The sequence below is a fragment of the Bombina bombina genome, chromosome 5 (assembly GCF_027579735.1).
Source record: "Bombina bombina isolate aBomBom1 chromosome 5, aBomBom1.pri, whole genome shotgun sequence".
In the NCBI taxonomy this organism is placed as follows: Eukaryota; Metazoa; Chordata; class Amphibia; order Anura; family Bombinatoridae; genus Bombina; species Bombina bombina.
The window spans coordinates 179,641,373-179,662,217 of NC_069503.1; the positions used below are offsets into that span (position 1 = coordinate 179,641,373).

Here is a 20,845-nt window from a genome sequence, read left to right on the forward strand (position 1 = left end):
GCTAGTCATACCTTAAGCAGAAAAGTCTGCTAACTGTTTCCCCTAACTGAAGTTACTTCATCTCAACAGTCCTGTGTGGAAACAGCAATCGATTTTAGTTACTGTCTGCTAAAATCATCTTCCTCTTACAAACAGAAATCTTCATCCTTTTCTGTTTCAGAGTAAATAGTACATACCAGCACTATTTTAAAATAACAAACACTTGATAGAAGAATAAAAACTACATTTAAACACCAAAAAACTCTTAACCATCTCCGTGGAGATGTTGCCTGTGCAACGGCAAAGAGAATGACGGGGGTGGGCGGAGCCTAGGAGGGATCATGTGACCAGCTTTGCTGGGACTCTTTGCCATTTCCTGTTGGGGAAGAGAATATCCCACAAGTAAGGATGACGCCGTGGACCGGACACACCAATGTTGGAGAAAAATGAATTAGCTAGCTTAAAGGGACACTAAACGATGAAAAAAATGTAACTTAAATGTTTAAATACATATATTTTAATCATATTTGTAATTAGTTTTGCGTGCCATATTTTTACCGTACTCTAGTTATGCAGCTCCAAAATTTTATTGATTTCCAAACCCACAAATCTAATCTTATTTTTCTTTCACGAATCGTCTATGATAACCTGAGTTATCAAGATGTCCGACTTCGTGAGTAATGCGCATGCGCGATCATCTAGAAACGTCATTACATACGTCACCTTCCATTTACACCGCAGACCGTCTGAATCGATATTTTCAAACAGATGTTACCCAGGAATAGACAATGTAAGATTGTTACACTGCGCTGCGAGAATTACCCTTACTTTAATGAGCATTTAAATACATAAATATTTAATTCAGAGAGTAATGATGAATGAAACCTCTAATATTTCGTAAGGATATAAGTAGTTTATGTAATTACTCAAGGATTTAGTTACTATTACCGTATTTTCAAACTCCTTGTTTTTGTACATTGTTAATTTTATTGCGCTCAGTTTTCTAAATCAGACTTTTTAAAACAATGGCAAATAAATTTGTATGTATACTAATACATATTCTTTTACAAACGAAGGTCCAAAAATACGGATCTGCACATCTATAATATACCGTGCATAAACGATCCGCAATTCACTTATTATGCATTGAGTATATATTAATTCAGTACATAATATTATACAATTAATATGCTCACAATATATTATTCTTTGATTACAATTTAAAGAAGTATATATAAACGAAAGGGTTTTTAACTCAATATTAATAATGCTATCGCTGGTATCCTCTTTGATCTTTTAATTCACTATGAATATAGTTTATATAGTTTGCTTTATTCATTAATAGGTAGTATAACCACTATTTTAATCTATATGCAGATGTTATATATTATTACTCTTGTGCTGTATTTGTGAAATATCACTTGCAATAGCTACTTTTGGTAAATAATATTGTTGCTGTGCAGTGCAGTTTTTAGATACTTTAAGATCTAAATGTTAATCAATAATTAATTATATAATAACGTAGTGCTTTTGTAAGGTTACAGTGACCATCATCTTTAATTTAAATCATTAATATTTATACTTGCACTATCTAGTTATGTATAACAAATACAAGTGAGTGATCATAGAATATACTGTGTGCAGACATTGTTAGTGCAGTAAACTGGCAGAGAGTAACTTGTAACAAATACATCTAATAAATACAAGTGAGTGATTATAGAATATACTGTGTGCAGACATCGTTAGTGCAGTAAACTGGCAGAGAGTAACTTGTAACACATACATCTAATAAATACAAGTGAGTGATTATAGAATATACTGTGTGCAGACATAGTTAGTGCAGCAAACTGGCAGAGAGTAACTTGTAACACATACATCTAATAAATACAAGTGAGTGATTTAGAATATACAGTGTGCAGACATCGTTAGTGCAGCAAACTGGCAAGAGAGTAACTTGTACACATACATCTAATAAATACAAGTGAGTGATTATAGAATATACTGTGTGCAGACATCGTTAGTGCAGCAAACTGGCAGAGAGTAACTTGTAACAAATACATCTAATAAATACAAGTGAGTGATTATAGAATACACTGTGTGCAGACATCGTTAGTGCAGCAAACTGGCAGAGAGTAACTTGTAACAATACATCTAATAAATACAAGTGAGTGATTATAGAATATACTGTGTGCAGACATCGTTAGTGCAGCAAACTGGCAGAGAGTAACTTGTAACACATACATCTAATAAATACAAGTGAGTGATTATAGAATATACTGTGTGCAGACATCGTTAGTGCAGTAAACTGGCAGAGAGTAACTTGTAACACATACATCTAATAAATACAAGTGAGTGATTATAGAATATACTGTGTGCAGACATCGTTAGTGCAGTAAACTGGCAGAGAGTAACGATCCGCAATTCACTTATTATTGCATTGAGTATATATTAATTCAGTACATAATATTATACAATTAATATGCTCACAATATATATTCTTGTGATTACAATTTAAAGAAGTATATATAAACGAAAGGGTTTTAACTCAATATTAATAATGCTATCGCTGGTATCCTCTTTGATCTTTTAATTCACTATGAATATAGTTTATATAGTTTGCTTTATTCATTAATAGGTAGTATAACCACTATTTTAATCTATATGCAGATGTTATATATTATTACTTTGTGCTGTATTTGTGAAATATCACTTGCAATAGCTACTTTTGGTAAATAATATTGTTGCTGTGCAGTGCAGTTTTTAGATACTTTAAGATCTAAATGTTAATCAATAATTAATTATATAATAACGTAGTGCTTTTGTAAGGTACAGTGACCATCATCTTTAATTTAAATCATTAATATTTATACTTGCACTATCTAGTTATGTATAACAAATACAAGTGAGTGATCATAGAATATACTGTGTGCAGACATTGTTAGTGCAGTAAACTGGCAGAGAGTAACTTGTAACAAATACATCTAATAAATACAAGTGAGTGATTATAGAATATACTGTGTGCAGACATCGTTAGTGCAGTAAACTGGCAGAGAGTAACTTGTAACACATACATCTAATAAATACAAGTGAGTGATTATAGAATATACTGTGTGCAGACATAGTTAGTGCAGCAAACTGGCAGAGAGTAACTTGTAACACATACATCTAATAAATACAAGTGAGTGATTATAGAATATACAGTGTGCAGACATCGTTAGTGCAGCAAACTGGCAGAGAGTAACTTGTAACACATACATCTAATAAATACAAGTGAGTGATTATAGAATATACTGTGTGCAGACATCGTTAGTGCAGCAAACTGGCAGAGAGTAACTTGTAACAAATACATCTAATAAATACAAGTGAGTGATTATAGAATACACTGTGTGCAGACATCGTTAGTGCAGCAAACTGGCAGAGAGTAACTTGTAACACATACATCTAATAAATACAAGTGAGTGATTATAGAATATACTGTGTGCAGACATCGTTAGTGCAGCAAACTGGCAGAGAGTAACTTGTAACACATACATCTAATAAATACAAGTGAGTGATTATAGAATACACTGTGTGCAGACATCGTTAGTGCAGTAAACTGGCAGAGAGTAACTTGTAACACATACATCTAATAAATACAAGTGAGTGATTATAGAATATACTGTGTGCAGACATCGTTAGTGCAGTAAACTGGCAGAGAGTAACGATCCGCAATTCACTTATTATTGCATTGAGTATATATTAATTCAGTACATAATATTATACAATTAATATGCTCACAATATATATTCTTGTGATTACAATTTAAAGAAGTATATATAAACGAAAGGGTTTTAACTCAATATTAATAATGCTATCGCTGGTATCCTCTTTGATCTTTTAATTCACTATGAATATAGTTTATATAGTTTGCTTTATTCATTAATAGGTAGTATAACCACTATTTTAATCTATATGCAGATGTTATATATTATTACTTTGTGCTGTATTTGTGAAATATCACTTGCAATAGCTACTTTTGGTAAATAATATTGTTGCTGTGCAGTGCAGTTTTTAGATACTTTAAGATCTAAATGTTAATCAATAATTAATTATATAATAACGTAGTGCTTTTGTAAGGTACAGTGACCATCATCTTTAATTTAAATCATTAATATTTATACTTGCACTATCTAGTTATGTATAACAAATACAAGTGAGTGATCATAGAATATACTGTGTGCAGACATCGTTAGTGCAGCAAACTGGCAGAGAGTAACTTGTAACACATACATCTAATAAATACAAGTGAGTGATTATAGAATATACTGTGTGCAGACATCGTTAGTGCAGCAAACTGGCAGAGAGTAACTTGTAACACATACATCTAATAAATACAAGTGAGTGATTATAGAATATACTGTGTGCAGACATCGTTAGTGCAGCAAACTGGCAGAGAGTAACTTGTAACACATACATCTAATAAATACAAGTGAGTGATTATAGAATATACTGTGTGCAGACATCGTTAGTGCAGCAAACTGGCAGAGAGTAACTTGTAACAAATACATCTAATAAATACAAGTGAGTGATTATAGAATATACTGTGTGCAGACATCGTTAGTGCAGCAAACTGGCAGAGAGTAACTTGTAACAAATACATCTAATAAATACAAGTGAGTGATTATAGAATACACTGTGTGCAGACATCGTTAGTGCAGTAAACTGGCAGAGAGTAACTTGTAACAAATACATCTAATAAATACAAGTGAGTGATTATAGAATATACTGTGTGCAGACATCGTTAGTGCAGTAAACAGGCAGAGAGTAACTTGTAACAAATACATCTAATAAATACAAGTGAGTGATTATAGAATATACTGTGTGCAGACATCGTTAGTGCAGCAAACTGGCAGAGAGTAACTTGTAACAAATACATCTAATAAATACAAGTGAGTGATTATAGAATATACTGTGTGCAGACATCGTTAGTGCAGCAAACTGGCAGAGAGTAACTTGTAACAAATACATCTAATAAATACAAGTGAGTGATTATAGAATATACTGTGTGCAGACATCGTTAGTGCAGTAAACTGGCAGAGAGTAACTTGTAACAAATACATCTAATAAATACAAGTGAGTGATTATAGAATATACTGTGTGCAGACATCGTTAGTGCAGTAAACAGGCAGAGAGTAACTTGTAACAAATACATCTAATAAATACAAGTGAGTGATTATAGAATATACTGTGTGCAGACATCGTTAGTGCAGTAAACTGGCAGAGAGTAACTTGTAACAAATACATCTAATAAATACAAGTGAGTGATTATAGAATATACTGTGTGCAGACATCGTTAGTGCAGCAAACTGGCAGAGAGTAACTTGTAACAAATACATCTAATAAATACAAGTGAGTGTTTATAGAATATACTGTGTGCAGACATCGTTAGTGCAGCAAACTGGCAGAGAGTAACTTGTAACACATACATCTAATAAATACAAGTGAGTGATTATAGAATATACTGTGTGCAGACATCGTTAGTGCAGTAAACTGGCAGAGAGTAACTTGTAACAAATACATCTAATAAATACAAGTGAGTGATTATAGAATATACTGTGTGCAGACATCGTTAGTGCAGCAAACTGGCAGAGAGTAACTTGTAACACATACATCTAATAAATACAAGTGAGTGATTATAGAATACACTGTGTGCAGACATCGTTAGTGCAGTAAACTGGCAGAGAGTAACTTGTAACACATACATCTAATAAATACAAGTGAGTGATTATAGAATATACTGTGTGCAGACATCGTTAGTGCAGTAAACTGGCAGAGAGTAACTTGTAACAAATACATCTAATAAATACAAGTGAGTGTTTATAGAATACACTGTGTGCAGACATCGTTAGTGCAGTAAACAGGCAGAGAGTAACTTGTAAATACAAGTGAGTGATTATAGAATATACTGTGTGCAGACATCGTTAGTGCAGCAAACTGGCAGAGAGTAACTTGTAACACATACATCTAATAAATACAAGTGAGTGATTATAGAATACACTGTGTGCAGACATCGTTAGTGCAGTAAACAGGCAGAGAGTAACTTGTAACAAATACATCACAGACAAGAGTTAGTAAAGAGCTTGGGGATCAGGTGCAGCACAGCAGTAAATACTAACTCTTGTCTGTGATGTATTTGTTACAAGTTACTCTCTGCCTGTTTACTGCACTAACGATGTCTGCACACAGTGTATTCTATAATCACTCACTTGTATTTATTAGATGTATTTGTTACAAGTTACTCTCTGCCAGTTTGCTGCACTAACGATGTCTGCACACAGTATATTCTATAATCACTCACTTGTATTTATTAGATGTATTTGTTACAAGTTACTCTCTGCCAGTTTACTGCACTAACGATGTCTGCACACAGTATATTCTATAATCACTCACTTGTATTTATTAGATGTATTTGTTACAAGTTACTCTCTGCCAGTTTACTGCACTAACGATGTCTGCACACAGTATATTCTATAATCACTCACTTGTATTTATTAGATGTATGTGTTACAAGTTACTCTCTGCCAGTTTACTGCACTAATGATGTCTGCACACAGTATATTCTATAATCACTCACTTGTATTTATTAGATGTATTTGTTACAAGTTACTCTCTGCCAGTTTACTGCACTAACGATTTCTGCACACAGTATATTCTATAAACACTCACTTGTATTTATTAGATGTATGTGTTACAAGTTACTCTCTGCCTGTTTACTGCACTAACGATGTCTGCACACAGTATATTCTATAATCACTCACTTGTATTTATTAGATGTATTTGTTACAAGTTACTCTCTGCCAGTTTGCTGCACTAACGATGTCTGCACACAGTATATTCTATAATCACTCACTTGTATTTATTAGATGTATGTGTTACAAGTTACTCTCTGCCTGTTTACTGCACTAACGATGTCTGCACACAGTGTATTCTATAATCACTCACTTGTATTTATTAGATGTATGTGTTACAAGTTACTCTCTGCCAGTTTGCTGCACTAACGATGTCTGCACACAGTGTATTCTATAATCACTCACTTGTATTTATTAGATGTATGTGTTACAAGTTACTCTCTGCCAGTTTGCTGCACTAACGATGTCTGCACACAGTATATTCTATAATCACTCACTTGTATTTACAAGTTACTCTCTGCCAGTTTGCTGCACTAACGATGTCTGCACACTGTATATTCTATAATCACTCACTTGTATTTACAAGTTACTCTCTGCCAGTTTGCTGCACTAACGATGTCTGCACACAGTATATTCTATAATCACTCACTTGTATTTACAAGTTACTCTCTGCCAGTTTGCTGCACTAACGATGTCTGCACACAGTATATTCTATAATCACTCACTTGTATTTACAAGTTACTCTCTGCCAGTTTGCTGCACTAACGATGTCTGCACACTGTATATTCTATAATCACTCACTTGTATTTATTAGATGTATTTGTTACAAGTTACTCTCTGCCAGTTTGCTGCACTAACGATGTCTGCACACAGTATATTCTATAATCACTCACTTTTATTTATTAGATGTATGTGTTACAAGTTACTCTCTGCCAGTTTGCTGCACTAACGATGTCTGCACACAGTATATTCTATAATCACTCACTTTTATTTATTAGATGTATTTGTTACAAGTTACTCTCTGCCAGTTTGCTGCACTAACGATGTCTGCACACAGTATATTCTATAATCACTCACTTGTATTTATTAGATGTATGTGTTACAAGTTACTCTCTGCCAGTTTACTGCACTAACGATGTCTGCACACAGTATATTCTATAATCACTCACTTGTATTTATTAGATGTATGTGTTACAAGTTACTCTCTGCCAGTTTGCTGCACTAACGATGTCTGCACACTGTATATTCTATAATCACTCACTTGTATTTATTAGATGTATGTGTTACAAGTTACTCTCTGCCAGTTTGCTGCACTAACGATGTCTGCACACAGTATATTCTATAATCACTCACTTGTATTTATTAGATGTATGTGTTACAAGTTACTCTCTGCCAGTTTGCTGCACTAACGATGTCTGCACACAGTATATTCTATAGACAAAAGCTTTGTAATCAAGCCGTACACAGTGTGAATAGGAGTACCTATTCAATCGATCTAATTTTGAAAAGCGCATGCGTGTTGCCAGTAACTTGGTTTGGGTAAGTCTGGCATCTAAGCGGTAATATGTGCACGCACTAATGGCCATATAGTATTGCGCATGCGCCAGGTGACGAATACAAGCAATAATGAGATGCAAAAAATCGCGCTGTGATTGGCTAATAGTTTTTGCATTGACATCAGCAGAAACGGGGTTTGGCTTTGATGACGTTTTTTTAGAAATGTAATATATTATTTTATTAATCTTCTAACGCTCGTTTTCCATTCTAAGTGGGTAAGTTTGGCTAATGAGGGTTTATAGATACGATTTTGATTAAATTTAGACAACAAAAAAGTCAAAGTTTTGGAATCCTTTAAGGACTCTAAGCTTGTCTATAATCTCATCCAATGGAGCTGAGCTAATGGTCTCTTCCAGAGACTCAAACCAGAATGCCGCCGCAGCCGTGACAGGCGCAATGCATGCAAGGGGTTGTAATATAAAACCTTGTTGAACAAACATTTTCTTAAGGTAACCCTCTAACTTTTTATCCATTGGATCTGAAAAAGCACAGCTATCCTCCACCGGGATAGTGGTGCGCTTAGCCAGAGTAGAAACTGCTCCCTCCACCTTAGGGACCGTCTGCCATAAGTCCCGTGTGGTGGCGTCTATTGGAAACATTTTTCTAAATATAGGAGGGGGTGAAAAAGGCACACCGGGTCTATCCCACTCCTTGTTAATAATTTCTGTAAGCCTCTTAGGTATAGGAAATACATCAGTACACACCGGTACCGCATAGTATCTATCCAGCCTACATAATTTCTCTGGAATTGCAACCGTGTTACAATCATTCAGAGCCGCTAAAACCTCCCCTAGTAAAACACGGAGGTTCTCAAGCTTAAATTTAAAATTTGAAATGTCTGAGTCCAGTTTACTTGGATCAGATCCGTCACCCACAGAATGAAGCTCTCCGTCCTCATGTTCTGCAAATTGTGACGCAGTATCAGACATGGCTCTATTATTATCAGCGCACTCTGTTCTCACCCCAGAGTGGTCGCGTTTACCCCTAAATTCTGGCAATTTAGATAATACTTCAGTCATAACATTAGCCATGTCTTGCAAAGTGATTTGTAAGGGCCGCCCTGATGTACTTGGTGCCACAATATCACGCACCTCCTGAGCGGGAGACGAAGGTACTGACACGTGAGGAGAGTTAGTCGGCATAACTTCCCCCTCGTTGTCTGGTGAAATTTTCTTTACATGTACAGATTGGCTTTTATTTAAAGTAGCATCAATGCAATTAGTACACAAATTTCTATTGGGCTCCACATTGGCCTTTAAACATATTGCACAAAGAGATTCCTCTGTGTCAGACATGTTTAAACAAACTAGCAATTAGACTAGCAAGCTTGGAAAATACTTTTCAAATAAATTTACAAGCAATATAAAAAACGTTACTGTGCCTTTAAGAAGCACAAAAAACTGTCACAGTTGAAATAACAATGAACCAAATCAGTTATAGCAACCAAATTTTCACAGTAAATGCATTAAGTTAGCAAAGGATTGCACCCACCAGCAAATGGATGATTAACCCCTTAGTACCCAAAAACGGATAACAATTTAATATAAGCGTTTTTATCACAGTCAAAACACAGTCTCACAGGTCTGCTGTGAGTGATTACCTCCCTCAAAACTAGTTTTGGAGACCCCTGGGCTCTGTAGAGACGTCCTGGATCATGGAGGAAGAAATAGGAAGACTGACTGAATTTTTACTGCGCAATAAAGCGCCAAAATAGACCCCTCCCACTCATAATACAACAGTGGGGAAGCTCAGTAAACTGATTTTATTCATAAACAAACGACAGCCATGTGGAAAAATAATGCCCATAAAGTTTTATCACCAAGTACCTCAGAGAAAAACGATTAACATGCCAGTAAACGTTTTAAAATTATGAAATGTTATTAATAAGCCTGCTGCTAGTCGCTTTCACTGCAGTGGAGGCTCAAATATAAGTTAAATGTATACAGTATTTTCTTAGTGAAGTTCCATTCCCTAGAAATACCTCAGTGTAAACATACATACATATCAGCCTGATACCAGTCACTACTACTGCATTTAAGGCTGCACTTACATTACATCGGTATCAGCAGTATTTTCTCAGTCAATTCCATTCCTTAGAAAATAATATACTGCAACATACCTCCTTGCAGGTGAACCCTGCCCGCTGTCCCCTGTTCTGAAGTTACCTCACTCCTCAGAATGGCCGAGAACAGCAAATGGATCTTAGTTACGACCGCTAAGATCATACACAAACTCAGGTAGATTCTTCTTCTAATGCTGCCTGAGAAAGAACAACACACTCCGGTGCTGTTTAAAATAAACTTTTGATTGAAGAAATAAAAACAGAATTTATGTTTACCTGATAAATTACTTTCTCCAACGGTGTGTCCGGTCCACGGCGTCATCCTTACTTGTGGGATATTCGCTTCCCCAACAGGAAATGGCAAAGAGCCCAGCAAAGCTGGTCACATGATCCCTCCTAGGCTCTGCCTTCCCCAGTCATTCGACCGACGTAAAGGAGGAATATTTGCATAGGAGAAATCATATGATACCGTGGTGACTGTAGTTAGAGAAATTAAATCATCAGACCTGATTAAAAACCAGGGCGGGCCGTGGACCGGACACACCGTTGGAGAAAGTAATTTATCAGGTAAACATAAATTCTGTTTTCTCCAACATAGGTGTGTCCGGTCCACGGCGTCATCCTTACTTGTGGGAACCAATACCAAAGCTTTAGGACACGGATGATGGGAGGGAGCAAATCAGGTCACCTAGATGGAAGGCACCACGGTCTGCAAAACCTTTCTCCCAAAAATAGCCTCAGAAGAAGCAAAAGTATCAAATTTGTAAAATTTGGTAAAAGTGTGCAGTGAAGACCAAGTCGCTGCCTTACATATCTGATCAACAGAAGCCTCGTTCTTGAAGGCCCATGTGGAAGCCACAGCCCTAGTGGAATGAGCTGTGATTCTTTCAGGAGGCTGCCGTCCGGCAGTCTCATAAGCCAATCTGATGATGCTTTTAAGCCAAAAAGAGAGAGAGGTAGAAGTTGCTTTTTGACCTCTCCTTTTACCAGAATAAACAACAAACAAGGAAGATGTTTGTCTGAAATCCTTTGTAGCCTCTAAATAGAATTTTAGAGCACGAACTACATCCAAATTGTGCAACAAACGTTCCTTCTTTGAAACTGGATTCGGACACAAAGAAGGCACAACTATCTCCTGGTTAATATTTTTGTTAGAAACAACTTTCGGAAGAAAACCAGTTTTAGTACGCAAAACCACCTTATCTGCATGGAACACCAGATAAGGAGGAGAACACTGCAGAGCAGATAACTCTGAAACTCTTCTAGCAGAAGAAATTGCAACCAAAAACAAAACTTTCCAAGATAATAACTTAATATCTACGGAATGTAAGGGTTCAAACGGAACCCCTTGAAGAACTGAAAGAACTAAATTGAGACTCCAAGGAGGAGTCAAAGGTTTGTAAACAGGCTTGATTCTAACCAGAGCCTGAACAAAAGCCTGAACATCTGGCACAGCCGCCAGCTTCTTGTGAAGTAAAACAGATAAAGCAGAAATCTGTCCCTTCAAAGAACTTGCAGATAATCCTTTCTCCAAACCCTCTTGTAGAAAGGATAGAATCTTAGGAATTTTTACCCTGTTCCATGGGAATCCTTTCGATTCGCACCAACAGATATATTTCTTCCATACTTTATGGTAAATTTTCCTAGTTACAGGCTTTCTAGCTTGAATAAGAGTATCAATGACAGAATCTGAGAACCCACGCTTTGATAAAATCAAGCGTTCAATCTCCAAGCAGTCAATTGGAGTGATGCCAGATTCGGATGTTCGAACGGACCTTGAACAAGAAGGTCCCGTCTCAAAGATAGCTTCCATGGTGGAGCCGATGACATATTCACCAGGTCTGCATACCAAGTTCTGCGTGGCCACGCAGGAGCTATCAAGATCACCGAAGCCCTCTCTTGATTGATCCTGGCTACCAGCCTGGGAATGAGAGGAAACGGTGGGAACACATAAGCTAGGTTGAAAGTCCAGGGCGCTACTAGTGCATCTACTAGAGTCGCCTTGGGATCCCTGGATCTGGACCCGTAGCAAGGAACCTTGAAGTTCTGACGAGACGCCATCAGATCCATGTCTGGAGTGCCCCATAATTGAGTTATTTGGGCAAAGATTTCCGGATGGAGTTCCCACTCCCCCGGATGAAATGTCTGACGACTCAGAAAATCCGCTTCCCAATTTTCCACTCCTGGGATGTGGATTGCAGACAAGTGGCAGGAGTGAAGCTCCGCCCATTGAATTACTTTGGTCACTTCTTCCATCGCCAGGGAACTCCTTGTTCCCCCCTGATGGTTGATATATGCAACAGTCGTCATGTTGTCTGATTGAAACCTTATGAATTTGGCCTTTGCTAGTTGAGGCCAAGCCTTGAGAGCATTGAATATCGCTCTCAGTTCCAGAATGTTTATCGGGAGAAGAGATTCTTCCCGAGACCATAGACCCTGAGCCTTCAGGTGTTTCCAGACCGCGCCCCAGCCCACCAGGCTGGCGTCGGTCGTTACAATGACCCACTCTGGTCTTCTGAAGCTCATCCCTTGGGACAGGTTGTCCAGGGTCAGCCACCAACGGAGTGAATCTCTGGTCCTCTGATCTACTGTATAATCCCCATTCCACTGTCTGAGCATGCACAGTTGTAATGGTCTTAGATGAATTCGCGCAAAAGGAACTATGTCCATTGCCGCAACCATCAAACCTATTACTTCCATGCACTGCGCTATGGAAGGAAGAAGAACAGAATGAAGTGCTTGACAAGAGCTTAGAAGTTTTGATTTTCTGGCTTCTGTCAGAAAAATCTTCATTTCCAAGGAGTCTATTATTGTTCCCAAGAAGGGAACTCTTGTTGACGGGAATAGAGAACTTTTTTCTACGTTCACTTTCCACCCGTGAGATCTGAGAAAGGCTAGGACAATGTCCGTATGAGCCTTTGCTTGTGGTAGAGACGACACTTGAATCAGTATGTCGTCCAAGTAGGGTACTACTGCAATGCCCCTTGGCCTTAGCACCGCTAGAAGGGACCCTAGTACCTTTGTGAAAATTCTTGGAGCAGTGGCTAGTCCGAATGGAAGTGCCACAAACTGGTAATGCTTGTCCAGAAAGGCGAATCTTAGGAACCGATGATGTTCCTTGTGGATAGGAATATGTAGATACGCATCCTTTAAATCCACCGTGGTCATGAATTGACCTTCCTGGATGGTAGGAAGAATTGTCCGAATGGTTTCCATCTTGAACGATGGGACCTTGAGAAATTTGTTTAGGATCTTGAGATCCAAAATTGGCCTGAATGTTCCCTCTTTTTTGGGAACTATGAACAGATTGGAGTAAAACCCCATCCCTTGTTCTCCTAATGGAACAGGATGAATCACTCCCATTTTTAACAGGTCTTCTACACAATGTAAGAATGCCTGTCTTTTTATTTGGTCTGAAGACAATTGAGACCTGTGGAACCTTCCCCTTGGGGGTAGTTCATTGAATTCCAGGAGATAACCTTGAGAAACTATTTCTAGCGCCCAAGGATCCTGAACATCTCTTGCCCAAGCCTGAGCGAAGAGAGAGAGTCTGCCCCCCACCAGATCCGGTCCCGGATCAGGGGCCAGCATCTCATGCTGTCTTGGTAGCGGTAGCGGGCTTCTTGGCCTGCTTACCTTTGTTCCAGCCTTGCATCGGTCTCCAGGCTGGCTTGGTTTGAGAAGAATTACCCTCTTGCTTAGAGGATGTAGAATTTGAGGCTGGTCCGTTTCTGCGAAAGGGACGAAAATTTGTTTTATTTTTAGCCTTAAAAGACCTATCCTGAGGAAGGGCGTGGCCCTTTCCCCCAGTGATGTCTGAAATAATCTCTTTCAAGTCAGGGCCAAACAGCGTTTTCCCCTTGAAAGGGATGTTAAGCAATCTGTTCTTAGAGAACACATCCGCTGACCAAGACTTCAGCCAAAGCGCTCTGCGCGCCACAATAGCAAAACCTGAATTTTTCGCCGCTAATCTAGCTAATTGCAAAGTGGCGTCTAAGGTAAAAGAGTTAGCCAACTTAAGTGCTTGAACTCTGTCCATAACCTCCTCATAAGAGGATGCTTGATTGAGCGACTTTTCTAGTTCCTCGAACCAGAAACACGCTGCTGTAGTGACAGGAACAATGCATGAAATTGGTTGTAGAAGGTAACCTTGCTGAACAAACATCTTTTTAAGCAAACCCTCTAATTTTTTATCCATAGGATCTTTGAAAGCACAACTATCTTCTATAGGGATAGTGGTGCGTTTGTTTAGAGTAGAAACTGCCCCCTCGACCTTGGGGACTGTCAGCCATAAGTCCTTCCTGGGGTCGACCATAGGAAATAATTTCTTAAATATAGGGGGAGGGACAAAAGGTATGCCGGGCCTTTCCCATTCTTTATTTACAATGTCCGCCACCCGCTTGGGTATAGGAAAAGCTTCGGGGGGCACCGGGACCTCTAGGAACCTGTCCATCTTACATAATTTCTCTGGAATGACCAAATTGTCACAATCATCCAGAGTAGATAACACCTCCTTAAGCAGAGCGCGGAGATGTTCCAATTTAAATTTAAATGTAATAACGTCAGGTTCAGCTTGTTGAGAAATTTTTCCTGAATCTGAAATTTCTCCCTCAGACAAAACCTCCCTAGCCCCTTCAGACTGGTGTAAGGGCATGTCAGAACCATTATCATCAGCGACCTCATGCTCTTCAGTATCTAAAACAGAGCAGTCGCGCTTTCGCTGATAGGTGGGCATTTTGGCTAAAATGTTTTTAATAGAATTATCCATTACAGCCGTTAATTGTTGCATAGTAAGGAGGATTGGCGCACTAGATTCACTAGGGACCTCCTGAGTGGGCAAGACTGGTGTAGACATAGAAGGAGATGATGCAGTACCATGCTTACTCCCCTCACTTAAGGAATCATTTTGGGCAACATTATTATCAGTGGCATCATTGTCCCTACTTTGTTTGTCACATTCAACACATATTTAAATGGAGAGGAACCTTGGCTTCCGAACATACAGAACATCGTCTATCTGATAGTTCAGACATGTTAATAGGCATAAACTTGATAACAAAGCACAAAAAACGTTTTAAAATAAAACCGTTACTGTCTCTTTAAATTTTAAACTGAACACACTTTTTTACTGAATATACGCAAAAGTATGAAGGAAATGTTCACAATTCACCAAAATTTCACCACAGTGTCATAAAGCCTTAAAAGTATTGCACACCAAATTTGAAAGCTTTAACTCTTAAAATAACGGAACCGGAGCCGTTTTTACATTTAACCCCTATACAGTCCCTGGTATCTGCTTTGCTGAGACCCAACCAAGCCCAGAGGGGAATACGATACCAAATGACGCCTTCAATAAGCTTTTTCAGTGGGTCTGAGCTCCTCACACATGCATCTGCATGCCTTGCTTCTCAAAAACAACTGCGCATTAGTGGCGCGAAAATGAGGCTCTGCCTATGACTAGAAAAGGCCCCCAGTGAAAAAGGTGTCCAATACAGTGCCTGCCGTTTTTTTTAATAAAATTCCCAAGATTAAAATAACTCTCCAAAGTTATAAACCATTAAATATGCTTATAAAGTAATCGTTTTGGCCCAGAAAAATGTCTACCAGTCTTTAAAGCCCTTGTGAAGCCCTTTTATTCTTATATTGAAAATTAAGAAAATGGCTTACCGGATCCCATAGAGAAAATGACAGCTTCCAGCATTACCAAGTCTTGTTAGAAATGTGTCATACCTCAAGCAGCCAAAGTCTGCTCACTGTTTCCCCCAACTGAAGTTAATTCCTCTCAACAGTCCTGTGTGGAAACAGCCATCGATTTTAGTAACGGTTGCTAAAATCATTTTCCTCTTACAAACAGAAATCTTCATCTCTTTTCTGTTTCAGAGTAAATAGTACATACCAGCACTATTTTAAAATAACAAACTCTTGATAGAAGAATAAAAACTACATTTAAACACCAAAAAACTCTGAGCCATCTCCGTGGAGATGTTGCCTGTGCAACGGCAAAGAGAATGACTGGGGAAGGCGGAGCCTAGGAGGGATCATGTGACCAGCTTTGCTGGGCTCTTTGCCATTTACTGTTGGGGAAGAGAATATCCCACAAGTAAGGATGACGCCGTGGACCGGACACACCTATGTTGGAGAAAACTAAGTTTAACAACCACAGTCCTCTCACACGTCCTATCTATTAGTTAGGTGCAAGAGAATGACTGGGTATGACGTAGAGGGGAGGAGCTATATAGCAGCTCTGCTTGGGTGATCCTCTTGCACTTCCTGTTAGGGAGGAGATATAATCCCATAAGTAATGGATGACCCGTGGACTGACTAAACTTAACAGGAGAAAAAGGGATTATTTATCTTTTAAAACAATAACAATTCTGGTGTAGACTTTCCCTTTAAGGGACTTCTGCCCAAGTTCATAGGTCTTAAAGATGGCAAAACAAATCCAAGCTTAATCCACTTAATTGCTAAAGTGCCAGTATCGGCACTGCTATATAAAGGAAAGGGGAGGGCACCAAACTGTGTTTCTGCTAACACAAGGCTATACAAACCAACCATCAGTGATTATTCATGTTATATCTTATATTATCCATATACACATTAAAAAAGACAAAATAAATCATAACAATCAAAATGATGGTCCTTTTCAAAATGATAATTGGACCCATAAATTATGACATGTTTGCTTTACAACCAGTATCCAAGTGAGTAGATATATTTTACCCTTTTTTCAGCAGACATGGAGTGAGAATACCAGGAATGTGTCAAAGGTATTAAAAAAGAAACCATATGAAGCTATGCCATAGTTACTAACTCTACTACCAACCACAGACATGCCTGACATGAAAGTAAGGGTCTTTTTAAGTTATTTATGTAAATATATTATAAATGAAAGCTAGTAGTTGTATAACATTTAATTTTATTACTAGGTTGCAGGTTTAGAATTTAAACAATACATACATACCAATACTAGGAAAGAATGGCTCAGAACGTTGGCGGATCATAGCTTGCATCTGTCTTTGTTGCTGCTGTTCTTGTCTTTCTTGATCCAAAAGGTCCTGCAGTAATAGAGGCTGTTCTTCCAATAAAAGAGGTCTCTCACGACTGTGCTGAAGCATCATTTGTTGAGGACTTGGCAAAGTCAGTATTTGATTGGGTGGTTCTCCAGTGACGTAATTATGACCACTTGACTGATTTGATATAAAACCTGAATCTCTTGGTGATCCTTCAGAGAATCCTTGTTTAAGCCTTGGTCCCAAGTCTGGATTCAAACCATGGTCCAGCACTTGACTAGAAGGTGTAATAACGTTTTGGGAATCTAATGGTAATGGATTGGATTGGGTAGATGTCATGTTTCCAGATGGAGAACTCAAAGCTTCCATTTCAGAAATTTCTGTTCTTTCATTAGATACACTTGCACTTTCAGTGTCGGTTACATCAGGTGAATTTATTTTATTCTGCACAGACAATGTTGTTGGTTCTTCAATTACATTTGAACTAGGCAGAGATTCCTTTTCCTCTTCATTAGCAGATTGCTCCGAATTTAAAGAAATATTCTCTTTTGTCTGCTGAATGCCTGTAACACTCACATTCTCCTCAGATATTGCATCAGGTACACATTTGTCTTCTGAATTTTGTGATATCACTTCAGATTTTATTTCAGCAGCAACATTAGTTAATAGTTGTGATGGAACTGATGCAGGCGACAAAGGTTTGTTTTCAGGTTGCTCTTCGCTTTTAATCTCATCATTCTTGGTCTGAATTTCCAGCTTATCATCGATTGGTACACCAAGGTCCAAATCCTCATTAAACAGGTCTTTCTTATCTCCTAGGTCAAGTGCAGGGTCTGTGTACGCAATGATATCAAATTTTCCTGACCTTAAAAGATCATCTAATTGAGGATCATTAGTTTCCAGGGTATCCAGGGCATCTAGTTCATCACCCTTTGCATCATCTGGATCTAGGTTTATATTTTCAAGGTCATCATCATCTAAATCTTTAACCTCAACCCCAACCAAATCTTTCACATCAAGATCTTTATCTGAAGGATCATCGGAATCCAGTTTTTCTTCCAAACCATTAGCAGACTGATGAGAGATTGGTAGCGTACTAGTTTCTTCATTAGAACTATTGGAAGGTAAAGCAGTTATATAAGTATCATCTCTTGAAGGTTGAACCCCTCTATGCATCATAAGAACTGATTGATGTTCTGAATTGAAATGTTCTTGTGAAGGTGGAACCAAATGCTCCAAACTTTGAGGAATTGGCATTTGATTAGAAAGACCTGGATGGTGTACTCGCCCTGGATCCATCAGCCTCTGGCCTTGCATTTCTGGTCTGGGGAAATATCCTACATGTCCTGGATGTTGTGAAGAGGCCTCAATCAGATTAGGCGGTGGTCCAAAAAGAATCCTTGGTCTACCATCTGGAGGCCTGTGACGAAGTTCAATGTATGCCTGACCAGAAATATTATGTTGCACTTGCACACCCTGAGGAGGAAAATGCGGAGGAAGAGAATTGTTCACTTGTAGGTTATTTAATGGTCTAGTCAATTCAATTGAAATATCCCTTCGCATTTGCTGCTGAATTCCAGGCACCTGCATTTGTAAAGGAGGTCCTAAAAAACGTTCATGACCTGTAACAGACTCAGGGCCATTCATAGGATAGGTGAATCTACAAAGGCAAGAGAAATCAGGTGAACAAAAATGACAATAATCAAATGAAAACACTGATATTAAAACATATCAATGTGCTTTTATTAGAAAACACATTTAACAAGTCTTAACTTTTATTAAGAAGTTACGTTATCCTAATCAACATTTTCTTCTTTCATGATTGAGATAAAGCATGCAGTTTTAAACAAATTTCCAATTTACTTCTATTATCGAAGTTGCCTCATTCTTTGGTACCCTTTGTTCAAGAATGCATATTGGGTGAGCCAGGGACATGAGGCATATATGTGTAGCCACTAATCAGCAACTAGCTCCCAGTAATGCATTACTGCTCCTGAGTGCACCTAGGTATGCTTTTCAACTAAGGATACCAAGCCAAGAAAGCAAATTAGATTAAAGTACATTGAAAATTTGTTTAAAATTGAACGCTCTATCTGAATCATAGGTTTAATTTGGACTTTACTGCCCTTTAAAACCTGGTGTAAAAATCACACAAGCTAGTTTAACAACCTTAATTCTGCCAATTTGTGAAAATGGATGACAAAACATAAAAAAACATAATTCATGTAAGAACTTACCTGATAAATTAATTTCTTTCATATTGGCAAGAGTCCATGAGCTAGTGACGTATGAAATATACAATCCTACCAGGAGGGGCAAAGTTTCCCAAACCTCAAAATGCCTATAAATACACCCCTCACCACATCCACAATTCAGTTTAATGAATAGCCAAGTAGTGGGGTGAAAAAGAAAGGAGTAAAAAGCGTCAACAAATGAATTTGCAAATAATTGTGCTTTATACAAAAAAAATCATAACCACCATAAAAAGGGTGGGTCTTATGGACTCTTGCCAATATGAAAGAAATACATTTATCAGGTAAGTTCTTACATAAATTATGTTTTCTTTCATGCAATTGGCAAGAGTCCATGAGCTAGTGACGTATAGGATAGAAATAACCAAGATGTGGAACTCCACACAAGAGTCATTATAGAGGTAGGGATAAAATAATAACATCCATTTTCCGCTGAGAAAATTAAATCCACAACCAAAAAAATATGTTTTTCTCATAATGAAAGAAAAAAACAAAACATAAGCAGAGGAATCAAACTGAAACAGCTGCCTGAAGAACTTTTCTACCAAAAACTGCTTCCGAAGAAGCAATTACATCAAAACGGTAGAATTTAGTAAATGTATGCAAAGAAGACCAAGTTGCTGCTTTGCAAATCTGATCAACTGAAACTTAATTCTTAAAAGCCCACAACGTGGAGACTGATCTAGTAGAATGAGCTGTAATTCTCTGAGGTGGGGCCTGACCCGACTCCAAATAGGCCTGATGAATCAAAAGCTTTAACCAAGATGCCAAGGAAATGGCAGAAGCCTTCTGACCTTTCCTAGAACCAGAAAAGATAACAAATAGACTAGAAGTCTTCCTGAAATCTTTAGTAGCTTCAACATAATATTTCAAAGCTCTTACCACATCCAAAGAATGCAAGGATTTCTCCAACGAATTCTTAGGATTCGGTCACAAAGAAGGGACAACAATTTCTCTATTAATGTTAGAATTCACAACCTTAGGTAAGAATTTAAATGAAGTCCGCAAAACTGCCTTATCCTGATGGAAAAGCAGAAAAGGCGATTCACAAGAAAGAGCAGATAATTCAGAAACTCTTCTAGCAGAAGAGATGGCCAAAAGAAACAACACTTTCCAAGAAAGTAGTTTAATGTCCAAAGAATGCATAGGCTCAAAAGGAGGAGCCTGTAAGGCATTCAAAACCAAATTAAGACTCCAAGGAGGAGAGATTGATTTAATGACAGGCTTGATACGGACCAAAGCCTGTACAAAACAGTGAATATCAGGAAGCTTAGCAATCTTTCTGTGAAATAAAACAGAAAGAGCAGAGATTTGTCC

General features: G+C 38.0%; 1 protein-coding gene across 3 annotated transcripts in view; it reads right to left on the minus strand.

Annotated features, from left to right (window-relative positions):
• KMT2C (lysine methyltransferase 2C) overlaps positions 1-20,845 on the minus strand; it is a 418,185-nt gene that overhangs the window by 221,990 nt on the left and 175,350 nt on the right. For all 3 annotated transcript variants that reach the window (XM_053713806.1, XM_053713804.1, XM_053713805.1), the window contains one exon: positions 17,228-18,936. In XM_053713806.1, the coding sequence (XP_053569781.1) occupies positions 17,228-18,936 (1,709 nt within the window). The remainder of the gene's footprint in view (positions 1-17,227; positions 18,937-20,845) is intronic.